At 48.7% G+C, this 21,576-nt stretch overlaps 5 protein-coding genes across 33 annotated transcripts in view; 2 read left to right on the top strand and 3 right to left on the bottom strand.

Moving 5' to 3' along the window:
* The window catches only part of KIAA0753 (KIAA0753 ortholog), a 64,525-nt gene extending 59,372 nt beyond the window's left edge, over positions 1-5,153 (bottom strand). For 27 of the 28 annotated variants that reach the window (XR_012425182.1, XR_012425183.1, XM_074018403.1 and 24 more), the window contains exon 1: positions 5,065-5,153. The gene's annotated coding sequence lies outside the window, so the exon portion shown is untranslated. Of the gene's footprint in view, positions 1-443; positions 1,487-5,064 lie in introns of those variants that run through there. The other variant, XM_074018383.1, reaches the window with a different exon arrangement.
* On the bottom strand, positions 1,321-4,881 carry LOC123569445 (uncharacterized). The gene has a single exon (XM_045375498.3). The coding sequence runs from the start codon at positions 4,744-4,746 to the stop codon at positions 1,321-1,323; it is 3,426 nt and encodes a 1,141-aa protein (XP_045231433.2). The 5' UTR covers positions 4,747-4,881.
* Positions 5,154-5,461: 308 nt separating the features above from the next.
* On the top strand, positions 5,462-8,852 carry TXNDC17 (thioredoxin domain containing 17). Its single transcript, XM_005582665.4, has 4 exons — positions 5,462-5,645; positions 6,171-6,252; positions 6,661-6,736; positions 7,369-8,852. Exons 1-4 carry the CDS (start codon positions 5,501-5,503, stop codon positions 7,435-7,437), a joined length of 372 nt encoding a protein of 123 aa, XP_005582722.1. The 5' UTR covers positions 5,462-5,500; the 3' UTR covers positions 7,438-8,852.
* On the bottom strand, positions 7,729-16,170 carry MED31 (mediator complex subunit 31). Of its 2 annotated transcripts, none has more exons than XM_005582675.5 (4): positions 16,090-16,170; positions 15,226-15,303; positions 14,850-14,946; positions 7,729-9,060 (listed from the first exon to the last, which is right to left on the bottom strand). In XM_005582675.5, the coding sequence occupies exons 1-4, from the start codon at positions 16,115-16,117 to the stop codon at positions 8,868-8,870; spliced, it is 396 nt and encodes a 131-aa protein (XP_005582732.2). In that variant the 5' UTR covers positions 16,118-16,170; the 3' UTR covers positions 7,729-8,867. The 2 variants fall into 2 exon arrangements, with proteins under 2 accessions (XP_005582732.2, XP_073874508.1); XM_074018407.1 differs by lacking the exon at positions 7,729-9,060 and adding an exon at positions 12,872-13,123.
* Positions 16,171-16,228: 58 nt separating this feature from the next.
* Positions 16,229-20,110, top strand: C16H17orf100 (chromosome 16 C17orf100 homolog). The gene has a single exon (XM_045375507.2). It carries the CDS (start codon positions 16,502-16,504, stop codon positions 16,856-16,858), a length of 357 nt encoding a protein of 118 aa, XP_045231442.2. The 5' UTR covers positions 16,229-16,501; the 3' UTR covers positions 16,859-20,110.
* Positions 20,111-21,576: the final 1,466 nt, after the last annotated feature.

Below are 21,576 nucleotides of genomic sequence, written 5' to 3' on the forward strand. Positions count from 1 at the left end.
GTCTCCAGCAAGACGTTATTCCCAAAACAGAGCTTTGCCATGGTAAACTAGCACGTCCCAGCAGGGTGGTTTCTGGACACGGAGTCTATATTAACAAGTCTTAATACTAGTCAGAAAGCAGTATGCTTCACTCTACTGGGTGGCCCAAAGGCATACAACGCTCAACGACTCTAAGTAAACCTGTAGCATCAGAATTCCTTGATTCAAGCCAGGATCTGCCATTTGGAGAGCTGAATCATCTCTTTCAATCTTCATTTCTCCCCATCTTTCCCCCACCCTACATATATGTATACAAGATAACAGATATGAAAGCACTCGGTAAGCTGTCAAGGGCCATACCCTTATCATTGCCTGGCCCTACTCTGAAGGCCTCATTATAGACTTTACTATCCCTGCCACTCACATACTGATCATGTATAGTGTTGTCTCATACTGTTATTTACCTATTTCACACGTGTATGTCGCATCTTCCCAGCCAGACAAGGCACCTTGAGGGGAAGGGCCTTGTCTTGCTCTTCTATTTCCCATAACAAAGTGCTTTGAGCGTAGTACACGATTTAGCGTTTGTTAAGCCGATTTTCTGTGAACTGACTAGTTTTAAATCCCTGGGGAATTTGTTCTCTCAAAAAATCTGCTAGTAAATCAATTGGGAAATTCAAGGTTTAAAAAAAAACCCCTAATTTAAGCTTTTGAATAAATTCAAAATTTGCAGACTAGACTTGCTTAAAGACAGATACTTCTTAGGAATACAAAGACAGCTTCTAAGAGTCCTTATGTCTAAGGCTGTAGACACACGGTGAAAAAAGCAGACGGGAGGAGGCAAACGAGCGAGGCAATCCCAACTGGCTTGACATCGGCACAGGTTGCGCGGCTGGAGTTGCAGAATGAAGTCTGCAGAAATGGGGCCCAGGGATCTGCAACTTCTGAATGGTCAGTACTTTCCCCTGGCTGCTTCTAGGTGCCAAGCGCCAAACAGTCCATTCTCCACTAGAAAAAAACTAGGTGATCCCCACAGTTCCAGGATGCCTCAAGTGATGCTACATACACACATACACACACACACGCACAAAGTCCAGGGACACCCAGCCCTAAACTGTCCCCCTATACAAAGTTCTGGGACTCTCCTTGCAATCTGGCCCTTTCCCACTGCTCCAGGAAACTTCCCAATTTGTCCCTCTACATACCCTGGTGCATCTCCACAAAAACCCTCTCTCCCCCATGCCGAGATGCCCTTACAGCCTGTGCTTCATCCACAACCCAGGACAAACCTCCCCCTAACCTGTTCCCTCCCACAGAGCCCCAACTTCTTCCCTACACACACTACTGGAACGCCCCCCTCAATCTAGCCTCCCCCACATAACTCTCTCCCAAATTGCTCCCTCTCACTCTGACTGCAGACACTTCTCCAGCCAGCCTCCTCCCACTTGGCTGTAGGTGGTCTCTGAAATGGCCAAGGCCTATTTCCTCTCTTGAAACTGGGGGTACCCCCACAGCTGTTCTTGTCCCTGACATGTCTAGAGCATTCTCAAAGGCTGTTTCTTCCCCCACAGACCTTGGACAACTCCATAACCTGGTCCCAGGCACATAAGTGTGAGATGCCCCCACAGCCTGGCTGCTCCCGGCCAGTCCCAGAATATTCCCACCACCTGTCTCATCCTCTGAAGCCCCCACTCCCCCTGTGGACTGTCTCCTCAGCATGGTCACACCTGAGACACCCACATCCGCTTCTGCTCCCGAGGACCCAGTCACCCACACCGCAGCAGGTGTGCGCCCTGCCATGGGAGCTCCTACAGCTGCAAGCACCCCCAGAGGCATAGGCACCCTCCCGGCCTCGGGAATGGCTCCACTGTGTCTCCTTCTCCACAGGCCTGAGACACCTTCAGAGCCTGTCTCCCCTTCCACAGGTCCAGGAACCCTGGCAGCTGTGGGCCCCTCAGTGGCCAGTGTCCTTGCCCATATGCCTGAGCAGTCATCCCCAGAGCCGGTATCCCCTAACATCGGCCCAGGGAGCCTGGGAGCTGTGGGCACTCCCACAGCCACGGAACCTCTGGCAGCTACAGGCCTCCCAGCAGTCTGCCTTCTTCCAGACAGGCCAGAGACACGCTCAAAGAGGGTCCCCTCCCCCACAGACCCCGGAAGCCGCACAGCCATGGACACTCCTGTAGTCTGTCTGCCTCCCAACAAGCCTGAGACACCCCCAGAGCCAGTCTTCTCCCCCATGGGCCCAGGCATCCTGGTCGAGGTGGGCACCTCCATCCTTGTGGGACCCTTGGCATCTGCAGGTCCACCCACTGTCTCTCCTTTGCCCCACAATTCTGAGCCAGTTTCCTCTTGCACAGGCCTAGGCACCCTGGGAGCCATGGGCACCCCACTAGCTGCAGACAGCCCCACAGTGCCAGGCATTCCTGCAGTTTGCTGCCTCCCCGACAAGCCTGAGAAGCCCCCAGAGCCAGGCTCCAGCTCCACAGAACCAGGCGCCCTAGGGGCCAGAAGCACTTCGGTGGCCACAGGAGTCCTTACCCTCTGTCTCCATCCCCAAGGTCTTGGGATACCCCCAGAGTCAGTCTCCTCCCCAAGCCCAGGCCCCTCAGGTGCCACAGAAACCCCAATAGTCTGTCTCCTTCCCCATGGGCCCGAGAAGGCCCCAGAATCACAATCCTCCCCGCCAGACCACAGCTCCTCCCGAGCCACAGGTCCCCCTGAAGCCAGAGAGATTCTGGCAGCCCGAGCCCTTTCCCACAGGTTCCAAATGTCTCTGGAGTTGCCTTCCTGACACACAGGGCCAGATGCCCACACAGCAGCGGGCACTCCGACAGGTGCCTTTCCAGAGCCGGGCACACCCAGCGCCACGGGGACCCCTGCTGTGGCACACCTGTGCTGGGCTACATCTGCTGCCCTGGGTATGCCCACCGTCTCAGACACCCCCACAGCCTGCCTCCTCCTACACAGACATGAAACAACTCCACAGCCAGCCTCCTGATCCACAGACCCAGGGACCCCTAAAGCTGGAGGCCCCAGACTCTCTGGCTCCCCCACAGCCTGCCTCCTTTCCCACAGGCTCAGGACATTCCCACCACAGGTCTCCTCTCCAAGCCCAGGCACTGCCTCGGCTGGGGGCCCCGCAAGAACTTGCTGTCCATCCCACAGGCCCAGGGCCCCGCTGTGGCTCAGCTCTTCTCCCAGGGCTCCAGGTACTACCACAGCCTGGGGCACCCCTACCACCTGTCCCGCTTCCCACAGTCCTGGGACATTCACACAGCCTGTGTCCTTCCCCAAGGCCCTGGGTACCCCTGTAGCCTGTTCTATCCCCCACAGGCCTGGGGCACCCCCAGAACCTGCTGCCTGCTCCCCAGGACATGATGGCTCTGCAGTCTGTGCAGCTCCCCGTGACCCTGGATCACCCCCAGAGCCTGTCTCCACCCACACAGGCTGTCCCCTTTCCCTGAACCCTGGGTCACCTCCACATCTAGTTTCCTCTTCAGTAGCACAGGGCACCCCAACAGAGTGTCCCGTGCCCCACGGGCCAGGCATACCCACAGAGTCTGTCTCCTCCCCAGCCTGTCTCCTGTAACACACACCTGCGGCACCCACAGAAGTAGGCTCCTCCTCCACAGCATCGGACACCCCCACGGCCTGTCCCCTCCCCCATACGCCAGGGGTGGCCCCACAGACTGCTTCATGTGCCAGAGCCCCAGGAATCTGCGGGGAATGTCCTCTCCCCCACAGCCCTGCAGCACCCCCGCAGCCGAGCTCTCCCTCCACGGCTCTGGGCGCTCCCACAGCCCCAGGCCACCCCACGGTCCCAGGCTCGCCCACAGCCTGTTCTTTTTCACAAGGGCCTGGGACAAGCCCATAGCCTATCTCCTCCCCAGTCCCAGGAATCCCCACAGCTTGTCCCCTCCACAGGTGCGGCGCCATCTCAGAACCTGACGCCAGAGCCCCAGGCACACTCACAGGAGGAGGCATCCTCCCAGCCTGTCCCTGTCCACAGAAGCCTAAGGTTCTCTCGTAAGCAGCCCCTAAGCCCAGAACTGTAGGCCCTGAGGGGGCCCGAGGGATCCCCCTTGCCTGGCCCTTCACCCAGGGCCCTGTAAGACCACCACGGCTTGTCTCTACCCAGGAAGCTCGGCCAGGAACACCCCTTTCGACAGGTCCCTCTCCGACAGGCACGGGATGGAGCTCGACTCTACTTCCTTCCCCACATCCCGAGGCGGCCCTCATAGCCTGCACCTTCAGCCACAGGTGCAGAATGCTCTCATGGCCCAGAGATCCCGGGCGACCTTTTCCCTCGCAGCCCCGGGGACTCCTATCTTCGGCCTCCTCCTCCCCAGACCCGGTCACCCACACAGCCCCGGCAGGCCCCACCACCTCGGGCTCCCCAACAGCCCCATTCACCCACACAGCCCCAGGGTCCCTTGCAGCCTCGATGGAGCCTGGGGGGTCAGGAGCTTCCAAAGCCTCATTCGCCCCGGCGGCATCGGCTGTCTCCGCCGCTTGTCTCGTCCCCCGCGGGCGCTGACAGCCCTGCGCCCTTTCTGCACTCACACAGCGCGTCTCCCACTCCAAGGACCTCGCCCGGCGCCTTGCACCACGGCCCCGGGACGTCCCTGCGCCCCGTCTCTTCCCCCACGGCCGCCGAACTCCCCGCCCCGACCTGCTGGGCCCCACGCAGCGACCCGGCATCTTAGCCGCCTGCTCTCCCCGGCGCAGCCTGGGCAAGGCCCCACGGCCAGTCGCCCGGCTCATAGCTCCAGAGCAGTTCCCTTCCTCGATACCGCGGCCCCGGGTTGTCTTAGCACCTCGCTCCCTAAGTTGCTCCACACAGGCACTCACACACTCAGCTCCGGCCTCGCAGCCTTTCTCCCTCCTAGCCCCTCACCCATCCCACCCCCGCCCAGTCTCAGGAACCCGCCCCCAGTCCCAGGCCCCCCTAAAGCCTAGACGGCAGAAAAGGTAATTGGGGGGACAAAACAACAAAGGCTTTCCGAGTCAGATCTCCTCTCCCCCAGGTCCATGACTCAAAGCAGCTTCCCAGAATCCCCCCTAGCCCCATCCCGAGCCCACCTGGCTGGGGCGAGGCGCCGCTACCGGGAAGCGGGCAAGGGGGGCCCCAACTAGGCCGCGCTTCCGGCCGCCCGCCCAGTCGCCATAGCAACAGGCGCAGGGCGGCTTGGGAGCCGTTGAGACGCCGAACTACTGAAGGATCCAGGTGTAGCCAGGCGTTAAGTTTTGCAGCCAGTGTCCATGGGGTCGGAGCTGGGACTAGATTAGGGTAGATGCCTGGGCTTGGGAGTGCAGCGAGCGCAGAAAAATCTGAAACTAGAGCAGAAAGCCATGCGGATGGATTGTGGTCCTCAGAGGCTCCCGTACTCTTCAGCGGCGCTGGCTTCCGCAAGCTCCGCCCTCTCGCCCATCCGGAAACAGCCTCGCCCCGCCCACGTGGGCCCCGCCTGCAGCAGCCAGACGTGCACTCCTCCAGCAGCTGCTGCACGTCGTGCCAATGGCCCGCTACGAGGAGGTGAGCGTGTCCGGCTTCGAGGAGTTCCACCGGGCCGTGGAAGAGCACAATGGCAAGACCATTTTCGCCTACTTTACGGGTTCTAAGGACGCCGGAGGGAAAAGCTGGTGCCCCGACTGCGTGCAGGGTGAGGCCGGGATTCGGGGGCTGCTGTCCAATGGAAATGGCAGGAAGGCCGAACCTACGACCAGAAAGGGGGCTTAGCAGAGGCAGAGTCTTGGTTCCAGACATCCGCGGGACAATCTAAGCTGTCCCCATGTCAACTCCTATTAAATTCTACCCCGTCCTGCCAAGAGCGCTCTTCCTTTTACCATTTAACCCGGATGATCTTGGAATCTAGTTCCTTAAAACTTCTCACTCCCCCAGTACCATTAGAGTCTTACAGGATACGTGAGTTGGTCAGCAAATACATGTGCTTTCCATTGTTATGGGCGCGGTGGTGCGGGGGCAAATCGGGACTGGGATTTGGTCCTTACCCTTAACGTGGCTCTAAGACCAGAAGTGAACACCTGACTTCTGCTGACCGCTTCAGTTAGCTGCAGGTTAAAGTCTGAGTACTTACCAAGACTGGGGGAAGGGGAAAAGAACACTGTTTATCAGTGCCTGATTCTGGAGTTGACGTGCGATTATTTTATCTCAACTTTTTTTAAAGCTGAACCAGTCGTACGAGAGGGGCTGAAGCACATCAGTGAAGGATGTGTGTTCATCTACTGCCAAGTAGGAGAAAAGCCTTAGTAAGTGGCAACGTATAATCTACTTCACAGACATGCACAGATTGCAAACTGAGGCGGGAAGGGCCTCAGGGACACGCACCCAGTTTCTGTGTTATAAGGCAATGTCTCACAACAATTAGAAGCTATTAAATACAAATTTAAAATGCCCACCTGAATTAAGTAAGGGTAATTCAACGAATTTGGTCTGGTGTAAGCTCAGAACTTAGCTGGCTTTACTTTTGTATCTTAGTCACACTTTAAAACTTTGCACAGGGTAATTAACAAATTAAGCCATAGTCCACAAGGTTTTTTAAGTGTTTGCAAGAACAGTGATTACTAAAAAATTAAATGTAGGAATATGTCAAATATTAGGCAAACCGTAATAAACCAAGTAAATTTTTTTCATGATCACTTTTTCTTTTGGAACAGTTGGAAAGATCCAAATAATGACTTCAGAAAAAACTTGAAAGTAACAGCAGTGCCTACACTACTTAAGTATGGAACAGTAAGTATCTTTAAATATGCTGGGCCTGTAATTCACTGTCAAAACTTTTAACTTGCTGTGGATCCAGATTTGAAAAGATCTTGACATGTCATCTCAATTCCATTGCTGTTGAGAGTGCTGCTGAAAGTCCATTCCTATGGCCAATCCCAATACACTAATAATGTAAATATCTAGCTATTAGGTCTTTTTCATGTTAAGTCACTCTTTAAAAATTCTATAGCCAGAAAGTAGGTTGACTCATAATTCCTTAAAACACTGACATCAACAGTTGTTTTCTATTTAATTCATAATTCTGGTTAAAAAGTAAGGGCACCTCTTCTAGTTCAGTCATGCCCCTGGGATCCTAAATTAAAGAGTTGAGGGGAAGAAGAGGGCACTGGGCTTGCTGTTTCCTGTTTTAGTCTGTGGAGCTTCCTGGTATTTGGGGTTTAAGTCTCTTCAGCCAAGTATGTTAGTGATTCATCTTACAGCAAATATCTTGATTCTTTCATAAAACTTGTTATAACTAGTTGATAGTTTCTGAATTGCATAATTTCTGTGTTCAAAGATTAGTGTCATTCAAGGCAGAACCTATTCCACTCCTAATAACGTTTTATAGGAGTAGTGAAGATTTGACTGTTCTTCTCTTACAGCCTCAAAAACTGGTAGAATCTGAGTGTCTTCAGGCCAACCTGGTGGAAATGTTGTTCTCTGAAGATTAAGATTTTATGATGGCAATCATGTCTTGATTTCCTGATTTGTTCTAGTATCAATAAACTGTATATTGCTTTGAATACATGTTAGCAATAAATGAGGTTAAAAAACTGGCATGTGTCTAAACAGTAGAGTGCTATTAAAATGCCCATGAACCTTTAGTTTGCCTGTAATATATGGATATTTTTAAGATATAAACAAGTCTTCAGAAGTAGCAGTAAAGGCTCAAAGGAATGTATCATTGAAGGTGACGGAAATACCTAAAAACTCCTAAAGGCGCAGAGCACACCTTCCAAATCTTTCAAAAGATCAGGATCTTTTATTTTAAATTATCTGCATCTGCAAAGCAACTGATATTCCTGAAACCCCTTCTTTGATTTTGGAACGTAGAACCTAACCTCACCACTGAAGGAAGCATATTACCTCTAATCCAGCCTCTGCTTAATTCAGGCAGTTTTGTTTTGTTCATGAAGAAACCGATCCTGAGCACTAGAGGCAGTTCGTTTTGCGGCTCTCTCAATGTGCTTTACTTGGGATTAGGCAGGTGGCGGAGAGGGGCTGGAAAGACTGTGTAACCCAGTGGTGGGAAGAACTCCAAGCTGGAGTCAGTCACACTGATTCTACCACTTACTAGCTGTGTAACCACAGGCAAGTTACCCGCCCCATCCAAACCTCAGTTTTCTCTTCTGTAAACAAGGTTCTGAGAATAAAATGAGAATTCAAGGAAGCACTTAACATAGCACCTGGTATGTGGTACCTCCCAAATCAATGTTAGTTTTCCCAAATGAGCACAAGTATTTGAGGCTCCTCATGTTTGTTCTAAAGTCAAGAGTCCAATTAGTAATTAACCACTAGTTGTCCTGCCATGACTAGGTCAAATGAGGCCACAGTGATTCTTAAAGCCACCTTGCAAAGCAGGTAATACAGGGATTTCCTGTCCTGCAGAATTTGAGAACCTTTATGCAGTTCCTATCCTGTGATTTCAAGAGGTCACTGACTCCGCTACTCTCACTACATAGATAAGAGTGGTAGAGTAGTTGATCTGAGAGACAGTAAGGTTCCAGGAGATGGCCTTGCGCTACTATATGTCAGGAAGAGCTAGCCTTAGAATTCAGTATACTTGGTGGCCCACCCCTACCCCATGCCCCAGTGCCTCATTTGGTCTAAAGCACCTAACTTTTCCATTCTTAATCAGCTGACTATGCTAAATGCATACAAAAGAAAACACCTTACAAATCCACAGGGAAATCAAAGTAGACCAATTCAGGTTTAAAAGAAATAGTCTATTAACAATAAAAAGTTGGATTAAAAAGCACACTAAAGGTTCTAGGGGCTACCATAATAAAGGTAGATAGGAAGAGTTTTCATTTTTTGTCTTCACTGTACAAAAGAAATACATTATATACATGTATTGAGAGCCTCATCTGTATCCGGTTTTTCATTTTCCCGATGTGTTATTTTGCTGTTGCTGCTCTGCCAAGGCTTGCTGAAGGCGCATCCGCTTCCGGGAATAGTGCTGCCAATGTAGAATCTGCTGTTCATCAATGAATTTCGCACACTGAGCATTCACCAGCTCCTTTCGGAAGTGTTCGTATTGGAGCAGCTCTAACATGTGTAAACACTGAGGGTACCTGGGTTTAAGTTTATAAGTAAATGAACAACATAATTTAAGTAAATAATGCCAAGGTCTAATTAAGTTATTCTCTTAAAAATGATCTTGTAGCCTACCATTTCTTTAACTTAGTACACACTGGCAGCATAGGGTGTTTTCCCTGATTGGTCATCAAAGGTCAGTGTTCAGCAATATTTTCGAAAGTGAGAAGGTTTAAGTTCAGAAAGATTAAATTTAAACTTGCTCAGGACCACACAACACAGTAACTGGTAAGCAGAGTGAAAATGTAGGGACAAACCATGCTATTCCCTTCTAGTGGTTTCCAACGTGAAGAACATGAACATATTTTACTAATTCTGTGTTTAATTGATAGTTCTTTGTTTTTCCATCAATAGTGATAAAAAGACAACTTTCATTTAAAAGTGAGTTGGTTTGAAAGAGAACTATGCACATACATTATACTCTTCTTGTCCACAGGGATATACCAACTCTGAAATTAGATATACTCTAGGATTGGACAAGTAAATATACTGTGGATAAGGACAGCCAAATTTCGACAAGGAAAGGAAAAAGGCTAGAATGAATCCTGTGTTACTGAGCTGGTATTGAAAACATTAGTATGTACTTAGGGCTTTTAATATAGGTAGACAGGATAAACAGATGTATACATGTGTGCATGGATACACATACAAACATAGAGTTCTTGAGCTTTGTGTACTGAGAGGGCCTAGAAGCAATGACACTGTGGTACTAATGAACACACAATGTCCAGATTGTGGTATCCAAGGAGCAGGTTTCCTTGGAGAAAAGGGTGATTCAGGGATAAGAGAGGGAAAGTACAAGATGAGCCTGGAACATTACGTAGTGCCAGAAGAAAAAGTGCTAAAAATTATTGGGACGATCAAAAGTATTCAGGAACCAACTTGAAGGGACTCCCAATGGCCAAATCTAGAATACTCAGAGCAAGAAAATACATAATTCTAATTCACAGGATAAAATACTAAATGGATGTAAATTTCTTTAATAAAATAATAAATAGAAAACAAGGGAATGTACTGCCTTACAATCGAATTCCAAACTAATAAATGCAGAATGACAGAATTCGAAAATCACCACAGTAAAAAATGTTTCAAACAAATATCTTCAAAAGATGCTAAAATGGGCATGTAATATGATATTTACATAGTCTCAAAGGATTTCCCCATAAGATACTTATTAAATACATAAGGAAAAATAGTAACTTAATATGGAGAAACCTAGAAGGTACCACCCTCAACCAAGTTATCAAAATTAATGTCACCAGTAGTGGGACAAATAGACTTCATGTGACTGCAGATACATGAAGGATACAAAATCATTTCTGTCATAGTCATGGAAAAGAAAAGACCACTGAGATGAAAGGAGACTAAGATGTGACAGCAAAATGCAACATACAGGCCTAGACTGGATCCTGTACTACATACAGCACCCCAGCAGGACAACAGGCCTAGACTAAAGCCCATACTACATACAGCACCCCAGCAGGACAACAGGCCTAGACTAAAGCCCATACTACATACAGCACCCCAGCAGGACAACAGGCCTAGACTAAAGCCCATACTACATACAGCACCCCAGCAGGACAACAGGCCTAGACTAAAGCCCATACTACATACAGCACCCCAGCAGGACAACAGGCCTAGACTAAAGCCCATACTACATACAGCACCCCAGCAGGACAACAGGCCTAGACTAAAGCCCATACTACATACAGCACCCCAGCAGGACAACAGGCCTAGACTAAAGCCCATACTACATACAGCACCCCAGCAGGACAACAGCCTAGATTGGATCCTGTACTACATACAGCACCCCAGCAGGACAACAGGCCTAGACTAAAGCCCATACTACATACAGCACCCCAGCAGGACAACAGCCTAGACTGGATCCTGTACTACATACAGCACCCCAGCAGAACAACTGGCAAAATGTGAGTGAGGTCTGTAGATTAGGTAACAATATTAATGTGCTGATTTTTGCTGATTGTAGTGTTAGACATTTGGAATATCTGGGTGAAGAAAATATAGGAATTATCTTTACTATTTTTCCAGCTATTTTGTAAGTGAAATTATTTCAAGTTGAAAAGACAAAAACTAACTGAGACAATTAAAATACATTAAAATATAGGAAGTGTGGGGAAAAGAGAGATCAGATTGTTACTGTGTCTATGTAGAAAAGGAAGGCATAAGAAACTCCATTTTGATCTGTACTAAGAAATTGTTCTGCTTTGAGATGCTGTTAATCTGTACCTTTAGCCCCAGCCCCATGCTCACAGAAACATGTGCTGTATTGAATCAAGGTTTAATAGATTTAGGGCTGTGCACGATGTGCCTTGTGAACAATATGTTTGCAGGCAGTATGCTTGGTAAAGTCATCGCCATTCTCCATTCTTGATTAACCAGGGGCACAATGCACTGCAGAAAGCCGCAGGGACCCCTGCCCAAGAAAGCCTGGGAATTGTCCAGGTTTCCCCCCACTGAGACAACCTGAGATATGACCTCGTGGGAAAGGAAAGACCTTACAGCCCCCAGCCCGACACCCGTAAAAGGTCTGTGCTGAGGAGGAGGAGTGAAAGAGGGGGGCCTCTTTGCAGCTGAGATAAGATGAAGGCTTCTGTCTCCTGCTAGTCCCTGAGAATGGAATGTCTCAGTGTAAAGCCGACCATTCCCATTCGTTCTATTCTGAGACAGGAGAAAACCGCCCTGTGGCTGGGGGTGAGACACGCTGGCAGCAATACTGCTCTGTTGCTCTGTGCTACACTGAGATGTTTGTGGAAAGTGAAACATAAATCTAGCCTATGTGCACATCCAGGCACAGTACCTTTCCTTGAACTTATTCATGATACAGATTCCTTTGCTCACATGTTTCCCTGCTGACCTTCTCCCTACCTGTTGCCCTGCTACACTCGCCTCACCAAGATAGTAAAAATAATGATCAATAAATACTGAGGGAACTCAGAGACCGGCGCCGGTGCAGGTCCTCGCATGCTGAGTGTGCTGTTCCCCTGGGCTCACTGTTCTTTCTCTATACTTTGTCTCTGTGTCTTATTTCTTTTCTCAGTCTTTGGTCTCCGCCTGACGAGAAATACCACAGGTGTGGGGAGGCAGGCCCCCTTCAGGAAGAAAGCAGATAAAGCCAAAGTTGCACAAGTGATATGCAAATGACTCAAGTGTGGAAAATAGGATACTACAGCAATGATTCTAAAACTTTAATGTGTATATGAACCACTTCTTAAAATGCTGATGGATTCCTTAGGCCTGGAGTGGGGCCTGAGCTCTGCATTTCTAAAAAGCTCCCAAATGAAACCAATGCTGATGATGTGAACACCACATTGAATAGAGGGCTTAACACATGCTTCTAAGATAGTAACTTCCAAGACATTAAAGGTTTGCTATCTACGCAATGAAAATACACAGTTGCTCTAATTGTTGGTTGCTTATGCTAGAATGCTCTATTCACACCTGCCCTGGCTAACTCCCTTTCATGACAGCATTAGTAGTTAAAATGAACCAGGATGTAAGTTCCAGCCGGGTGGCCTTCAACAAGGTACTTAACCTCCCTAAGGTTCAGTTTCTTCAACTGTAAAATAATGTGACAACCAAGAGAATGGTCTCAAGCAGCATTTAGTCAGTAACTAGAATTCAGACATGCAGTGATTACATCAGAATACATTAGATGACAGTAAAGAATCGTACTCTGATAGGCTACATGTCCACAAGATGAAACAGCGGCAGTATAAAAGGGAAGTTCCACATTCGGTGTTTTTAAAAATAAACAAGATAGGGAGAACATTGATGAAAATAACTGAAGGATTTTAATTGACGTAATGCTCCCAGCAAGTCTACAATGTGATCCTCTCCCACCCCCACCCTCAAAAGTAACATAAGGTATATGTCCACGTGAAGAAAAGAAAGGACCTCTGGCCCACTGTACTCTGACCACACATGAAGGCCTGTGTTTAGTTCCTGGCTGAACTGCATAAAGTACCACTGCCAAACATCCAGCGGAGGGAACCTGAACTCCGGGACACTACGGCACAACGGCTGAGGGTAGTTGAGAAACACAGATGGAGAGAGATGTTATAGTGACACCTACTGGCTACCAACGAAGCAGGCCAAGTGGCAGAAAGTGTCCCTTCCACCAGCTGGAAAGCAGCTAGTAGTGACAGCTGCTCTCAGCTTCAGCCAGTTGTTGACTTGGGAGAATTAAGATCTATGGTTACTAGATCTTCCAGATTTGAAAGAGTAGTGGGAAATCTGCATTTGTTATATAAAAGTTTCTGATCTTCAAATGTTGGCAAGTATTAAAAAAAAAAACAAAACTAAAATCTTCTGCAGACTGAATAAAATGCCCAAAAGGGGCTAATCTGCAATCTCTCTTGAATGTAAGTATCTGGAAGGTTGTTGTCCTCAAGAGGGTATAGAATGGTTCTAGCTCAATCCAGGGACAACCAAGTTATCAAAATTAATGTCACCAGTAGTGGGACAAATAGACTTCATGTGACTGCAGATAGATGAAGGATAACACTACAATCAGACTAGAGCTACAAGGAGAGACATTATATCACAATATAAGGAATAACTTTCTACCATCTGGCTAACAGTCAAATCAGCTGTCCCTGACAGAGTAACATGGGCTCAGTGAAAACCTCCAGAGGGTAGGTGACCATCTCTCGGCAACGCTGTGGGTAAGATTAAACGTGTTGGTGGCTGAGGCTTCCAACACTGAGTCTGTAAATCTACATACATACAACATTTGTTGAAATCTATTTTTCTTAAAAGTCTTTTCTTTGGATTATTAAATGGATAAAAAGCCAGAAAAGGTGCAAAGGGTCCTGCAGGCAATATAAGATGTATATGCTTCGTGAGTCAATTGTTATTGGACACAGAAAAGTGACTTCGAAACAAGTTTGAAACATTTTCCTCTCAAACTTTTTTTTTTTTAAGGTTCACTATTGCTTTCTACCTGCTTAACACAAAGCAGGGATGAGTTCAAGGTGTTGTTTTTTTTTTTTTTTTTTAATCATTAAAAGGGAATAGGTTTGTGGTTATATGCTTCTTGCAATTCAGTAAGCCTTAACACGAAAGTGTCGCTGAATGACCTGAATGGTAAATATATATATATATATATATAAATGAGTTAATGCATATGAAGCATTTAGCACTGTTTCTGGCACATAAGAGGCCTTAAATAAAAGATAGCAACTCTAAGACTCAGGTTAAGATCACCTCCTCCAAATAACCCCAGAAACACCTTCCTTACAGATACCCTCTTTTAATTTCAGCCCATGGCTTATGTCACTTCATTTACAGACTGTGAGTTCTTCGGGACCAGAAACCTGGTGAGATGGGGAGGGTGGTGAAAGACAAGGTCAGACAAGGCAGGGCCAGATCATATAGGGCTTTAGCCCAAGAAAAGAGACTGGATTTTATTCTGCATGGTATGGAAAGTCATGGAAAGGTTCTAAGCAAGAAAGTAAAGTGTTCTGATTTATATTTTTAAATGACTAAGTTGGTTTCTGTGTAGAAAGCTGTTTTGCTTGGTTTGGTTTGGGGTGGAGGGGGGGCAGGAAGGTAAAAGTGGAAGCAGAGATAACCAGGGAGTAGATTACTGCAGTGATACAAGTTAGAGATGAGACTGTCTTGTGTTAAGATGGTGACAACGAAAAGAAGTGGAGAGATTCCAAATACATTTTTGCCAATGTGAAACGAAGAAATCTATCATATCATAAAGTATACACATGCTTAGGATTATAAAAATTAAACTTACTTTAGATACTTGGCATATTCTGGGTCTTTCCAGTAAAGCAAGTATTTAAGATAATTAACAAAAGCTTTGTCTTTGAAGTAACCTCTTTGGGCAAGAACTGAAAAGCATTAAAAAAAAAAATGTCTGTAGGTCAAACCAATCTTTAAACTATGCTTTGTTACCCCTAATGTAAAGGATCTATTTACATAAAACCCCCACCACCAACACACATTGAATTCAAAACACAAATCCCAGTGCGCAATTATATCTATATACCAGCATAAGTGTAATATCATTCAATTGAGAATGTGTAAAAGTAGATACTATTTTGAATTGCAACTCTTCTGTCAGAAATCATTAGTAGCTACTCAATTTAATGAGGTGCTTAACAACTTACAATTAAGGTAATTTGGGTTGGCTAAACATTGCACAAATTCCAACTCCAACTGAAACCGAAGTCGATTTCCAGCATCATCTAGGAGACAAGACAGCAAAAATCATGGAAAGTAAGGGTCACTGTATATAATACTGATTTGCAGTAAGGAAACAGCAATAAAGAAACCTGACTAATGCCGAGATGGTCTTCCTAAACTGGGAGTTGGGGGAGATAAACCTTTCTTCGAAATCTAAGAAAAGCGGAGCCCTGATTAAAAGGAGTTAGAAGTTTCTCTAAAATTAAAGAGAAATCATCAAAGAAAGCAGCAACACAAACGGAGAATTCCTAAGATCACTAAGGTAGGCTGTAACAACTATGGCTTCCCCTATGTTAATAATGCGTTATAACAATTGTTAACAGTGATTAAGTTTTGCAAAAGCTACGTGCTGAATCAGTTAAGAAAAAGTTAGGATGCAAGAGACTGCGTAGAGCCTAAAAGATCATGGAGCGTATGCATATAAGAAGCACCAGTAGCAGAATGACACATAAAGTCCGGCGACGATATTTCAAACTTAGGCAAGCTCATGTGAGAAGCAGAAAACCAATCAAGGAGGAGACGGTTTAACACACAAGTCCTCTCCCTTAGTCTCACCCACGCCGGGGAGCTGGTAGGGTGGTGTCTGAATAGCAAAGATGTGCGAACAAACCAAATTAGGAAAACTGCAAAGAGTACCTTAGTCTTTCTAGAAGCTACAAGAGCCTTCTCACCTCCTTGTCCAAATATTAACCCTGCCGAGATTAAGGCCTGGAAGGAGGCCACGGGGAAGCCGTCTGGACCGAGGGGAGTTCCATCTGCGAAGACTCCAAGATCAGAGAGCTACTCACCTGTCTCCATAGCGACGGCAGCGGCCATAACAAACGAAGACACCAAAACGCCACCAGCCTGACCGAGCAAAAGCCCAGAGTGGCGGGGGAAGTTCCGGAAACCACGGCTCTCTCTTCCGGTCCCGGGGCACTGTGGGATATGGGGCCGGGCGGCTCCGCCCATCCCGCCAGCCCTGGGATGGCTCCACCCGCGCTGGCTTCAAAATAGCGAGCGGGCGGGGCCCGGGCCGTGGGAGCGCCTGAGGGGCAGGAGCCCAGTGTTTTTAGCCTTGGAAGGATCATGGTGTTTCCACGTCATCGTGTTGTGGCGCTCCCGGCTATGGCAGTACCGTAGTTTTCCTCTCTTCTGCCTGCGGTGACCGTTGGGCTGGGGGGTGCCCCGAGGCCTCCTTGGCCCCCTCACGCCGGCAGAATGGCCTCAGCCCGAGGGGCCAAGCAGTCTTCTCCCCGGGTGGGGACCACCCGCTACACAGAGACGTCCACAGTCCGCGTGGAGACCTCGTCCCACCGCGTGGAGACGTCGTCCCGGCGGGTGGAGACCTCCCAGCGCCGCAGCGAGGGGCCCTCCCTCTCCCCCTTGGGGAAGCGGCTCCCTGGCATCCTCGAGGCGTCCTCCCGGCACGTGGAATCCTCCTCGCAGCGCACGGAAACGACCTCCCGCCACATCAGGGCCTCGTCCCTGAGGGTGGAGACGGCTCTGCACTGCGCGGAGAGCCCAGCCCCGCGGGCCAAGCCGGCCGCCCGCCAGAACGAAAAACCGGCCCGATGAGATGCTGCTTCCCAAAGGCCACCAAGGGGCCAGGGCCCTCAGCCAGGACAGAAAGGCCTCCAGTTGCCAGCCAGCTGCCAGGTGGACCAATCATTTTCGGTTTCATGGAAACAAACCATAAATCAATGGAAGAAACAGCCAAGCCGCAGTTTCTGAACACAGCCAACGTTTATTGACCATCCTGCGTCTTGGACCAGCCTACTTTTGACCCAGTGAACTATTTTCACTTGAAGCCAGCACAAAAGATTTTCATGCCCAGGATGCTGTCTAAATTGGCTTGATGGACAAAGAGGCTGTTTGAGCCTCTGAGCCAGGTGAGTTTGGGATCCACAGCCCTCAGAAGACCTTCACCCCTTAGGAACAGAGACCAAACTGAAATCATGACCTGTGGAATGATTCCATGCCTGCTAGAAACTTGAGGGGCAAGGAACAGACTCATAAATTATTAATGGCCTTTGTTTATGTTTCAAGGTAACTGGTGGTTTTCTTTATGCTAACTAAGTCTTTGTACCTGGCACTCCCATCCATACACTTTTTAAAGGTAGGTTAGATGTAGTTAAAAATGACAGTAAACCCACTAGCAAGCAAAAATAATCTTAGAAGAGAAAGTGAGAGGAGGCCATTGAAACCTGGTCTGAGGTTTGAAGAAGATGGAGAAGAGTCATATTTATTGAGAACCTGCTCTGTGCCAGGTACTAGATGTTCCTCCACTTACAATGGGGTTACCTCCCATTAAAACTATTGTAAGTTGAAAACACGGTAATTTGAAAAGGCACTTAATATCCCTAACCTACTAAACATCATAGCTTAGCCTAGCCTACCTTAAACATGCTCAGAACACCTAACGTTGAGCAAAATCATCTAACAGAAAGCCCATTTTATAATAAAATGTTGAATATCTCATGTAATTTATTGCATACTGTACTAAAAGTGAAAAACAATGGTTGTATGAGTGCTCAAAGTACTATTTCTACTGGTCGCTTTTGTACCATTGTAAAGTCGAAAAATCATAAGTCAAACCATCTTAAGTTGGGGACTGCCTGTATTCTGGGAACTTGGGCTATAGCAGTAAAAAAAACCAAAGTCCCAGCTGTAGTGGAGCTTACACTCTGGTGAAAAGGCAGACAAGCAATGACAAAACGAGACAATTTTCTATTGTGATTAGCACTATGAAGGAAATATATGGGTCATGTGATAGAGAATGGAAGTAAGAGGCTTATTTTGATAAAATGGTCAGGGAAGTCCTTGCTGATTAGGTAACATTTAATCTGAGATACGTGTGAATGAACAGTGATCTGGAACATGTGCATTCTAGGCAGAAGAACAGCAAATACAAAAGCTAGAAGGGAACAAGCTTTGAATGTTCAAGGAACAGAAAGAAGGCCAGTGTGGCTGGAGAGAGAGAGAGGCAATTATATAGACATGGAAGCAGAACCGAAGGGAGGAGTTAGAAGCAAGCAGGGGCCAGTCCACAGAAGGTCTTCTAAGCCACAGAAAGGAATTTGAGATTTATTCTAAGGTCAATAGGAAAACATTGAAGGGTTTTCAACAGAGGAATGATATGATGCCATTTACATTTTATGTGGGACAGTGGTCCTCAACTAAGTGTGATTTTGACCCCAGAGGATATATGGCAACCTCTAGAGACATGTTAGTTTGGTAGACAAGTTAGGGGGAGTGGGTAGCACATTAGGTGCTACTGGCACCTAGTGGGTAGAGGCTGGGGATGCCACCTCATATCCTACAGTGCACAGGTCAACACCCTTCCCTCTGCCAACAGTGAAGAATCACTGGTCCCAAAATGTCAATAGTGCCGAGGCTGAGAAACACAGTTCTAGCAGCTTGGAAAGCTAGAGCATGGTCCATTGGGACAGCATGCCACTTCTACATAGCAGGATTGTAGTGAGACCTAAGAAACAGTCATGGAAGAGGGTTGACTTTAAAGGTAAAGAGAAATCATTAAAGAAAACAGCAGCACAAATCGGACACAATACCTACCACCTGTGGGCCACTGTGTAGGAATTTTAACAGTGATCACTAAGGTAGGCTGTAATAACTGTGACGTCCCCTATTTTAATAATGCATTGTAACAATTGTTAACAGTGATTAAGTTTTGCAAAAGCTACCTGCTGAGTCAGTTAAGAAAAACTTAGGATGCAAACTGAACAAGAGACTCCAAAGAGCCTAAAAGATGATGGAGCATATGCATATGTAAGAAGCACAAGTAGCAGAATGATACACAAGTCTGGCGACGATATTTCAAACGTATGCAAGCTCATATGAGAAGCAGAAAACCAATCAAGGACACACTTTAAGACACAAGGAGGACATGCTTTAAGACACAAGTCCTCTCCCTTAGTCTCACCCATGCTGGGAAGCTGGTGGGGTCGTGTTTGAATAGCAAAGATGTGCGAACAAACCAAATTAGCAAAACTGCAGAGTACCTTAGCCTTTCTAGATGCTACAAGAGCCTTCTCTCCTCCCTGTCCAAATACTAACCCTGCCGAGAGTGAGGCCTGGAAGGAGGCCCCGGGGAAGCGGAAGAAGCGGTCTGTGCCAAGGAGAGCTCTGTCTTCGGAGACTCCAGGCTCAGAGCGCTACTCACCTGTCTCCATGGCGATGGCAGCGGCCATAACAAGCAAAGACACCGATTCGTCACCTGCCCAACAGAGGAAAAGCCTGGAGGGGTGTGAGAAGTTCCGGAAACCACGGCTCCCTCTCCGGGTCCCGGGGCATGGAGGAGTAAGGGGACGGTGGCTCCGGCCAGGCCCGCTCAGCTGGCGCTGGCTCCGGAATGGCGAGGGGGCGGTGCCGGGCTGTGGGAGCGCCTGTGGGGCAGGAGCCCAGGGAGGCAGAGACTTTTACCCTCAAAAGGAATGAGTCCCAGAGCGTGGCACAAGGAAGACAAGAGTGCAAAGTTGGTGGAATGAATTTCGGTGGCCTAAATGTACCTTCCTCAAATGCCATGGCTGACTGGGTCTCCTCGCCCACTTCACCCTCTCTTGCAATCCAGCTTGTGAGGCGTGTGTGTGTATCTGTGTGACCGCGCATGCCTTTACATGGAGGTTGGCTTCCCAGCCATCCAGGCTTGCATACACGTGCATAAGTCCTACCCCTGCCTCGCTTGCCTGCTGTACCAGGCGTTGGTTCCTTCTTCCTGCCTGTTTTCTGTCCAAATCCTTTTCTGATTTGGACAGAAAACACGCAAGTGGCACACGGTAAAGCGCTTAATAAAATTTCCGGCTACCTGAACTCCTTGGAATTGGGGAGATGCTCCTGTGCGCCCCTCACTGCCCAGAGCTCCCTTGTCTGGAAACTCAGCGGTCACCCGAGCGGCCGTGGGTCCTCCCGCTTTCTCTATTTTAAAAAACTGTTTCAACCGCTTGCGCTGTTGGATCTCTGACCTTTCGGGCTTTATCACCTGGGGTGGGGAGTCAAGACAGGAGAGCACTCTCGATTTCCCGACCCACCTCCCGTCATATCTCATGTCATATCTACCTGGTGTTCTACCCGGTCCTGTTACTTTTTTTCTTCCGCGAAACCCCAAATTCCCATCACTGCTCTAGCTCTCTCCCAGATCCCCAAATCCGGATGTCTGTCTCAGGGAACGTCAAAGGAACATGCCCGAAAGAGGTCCTCGCCTCATCCCACCTCCCAGCCCTCTCCTCCTGCCTCCCCCGGTGTCACCCGCACCTCTTCCCTCCCTTCACCTCCCTCTAAACAAGAATCCGGTGCAGTCAGTTCTAGACCCTGATCATCTCCCGCGTCGCTGGCGAAGGGAGCCAGAAAGAAAATGCGCATGGAGCGGGTTGCCCCGCGACTCCATGGTGAGGGGACGGGGCACAGAAGGTGGAAAGGCGCTCCCTCCTCCCTTTTTTCCTCCCTGTGGTGGGCAGTTGGTGACACACAGTAAACGCTCAATAAATGTTCCCGCTACTCCCTCTCCTTGGAATTAAGGGGATGCCCCTGGGCGCCCCTCATTCCACACAGCTCTGGTGTCTGGAAACTGGTCGCCAGAGCCGTCGTAGGTCCTCCGCTTTCTCTATTGTAAAAGCCATTTCAAACCTCCAGCGGCCTCGCCGCCTCTGCTGCAGACCTTCCAAGCCCTTCTGAAGCCAGAATGATTTCTCCCTAATTCACTCCCCCTGCTTAACACATTCGAATGGCTCCCGCTTGTTCTCGGGACCAAATCCAAAGCCCTTGGCGCCACCTTCGAGAGCCTCCGGACCTGCCGACTCCCCACACCTGGGCTCTGAGCTCCAGCTCCAAGGTGCTGCGCGCCCTCCCATCCCCGCTGCTCGCTCTGCCCGGCGCGCCTTTCCCCTGCCTTCCCTTTCTCTCACTCTCCCTGGCTGAGCCCTTTCCGCCTTCAGGTCTCCGGGAAGGTTGTCCCCAGGCCGGTGGGGCCCCTGCAGGTCCTCAGCCTTGGGCGGGGTGGGGGCAGGGGGTGGTCGCACAGCAGGAATTGCCACCAGCGTGCCCCGGCTCCACAGTGCGCTCGTCCAGGGCGCGGCGCCGGCCCAGCCCAGCGCTTGGCACAGTCAACGACCACAGGGAGGAGAAAGTGAGAGCAGGTGCGGACCTTCCCACCTGCCGTCCCCGTCCCCTCAGAACGGAGTCCTGGGGCCACCTGCTCGGCGCGGTCCCTCTCTCTCTCTGGCTCAGTCCCCCGACCCTGATACGTCTCCTCCTCTCAGAGCCTCCAAGGAAGGGCGTGG

This window comes from Macaca fascicularis, chromosome 16 (assembly GCF_037993035.2).
Source record: "Macaca fascicularis isolate 582-1 chromosome 16, T2T-MFA8v1.1".
Classification (NCBI taxonomy): Eukaryota; Metazoa; Chordata; class Mammalia; order Primates; family Cercopithecidae; genus Macaca; species Macaca fascicularis.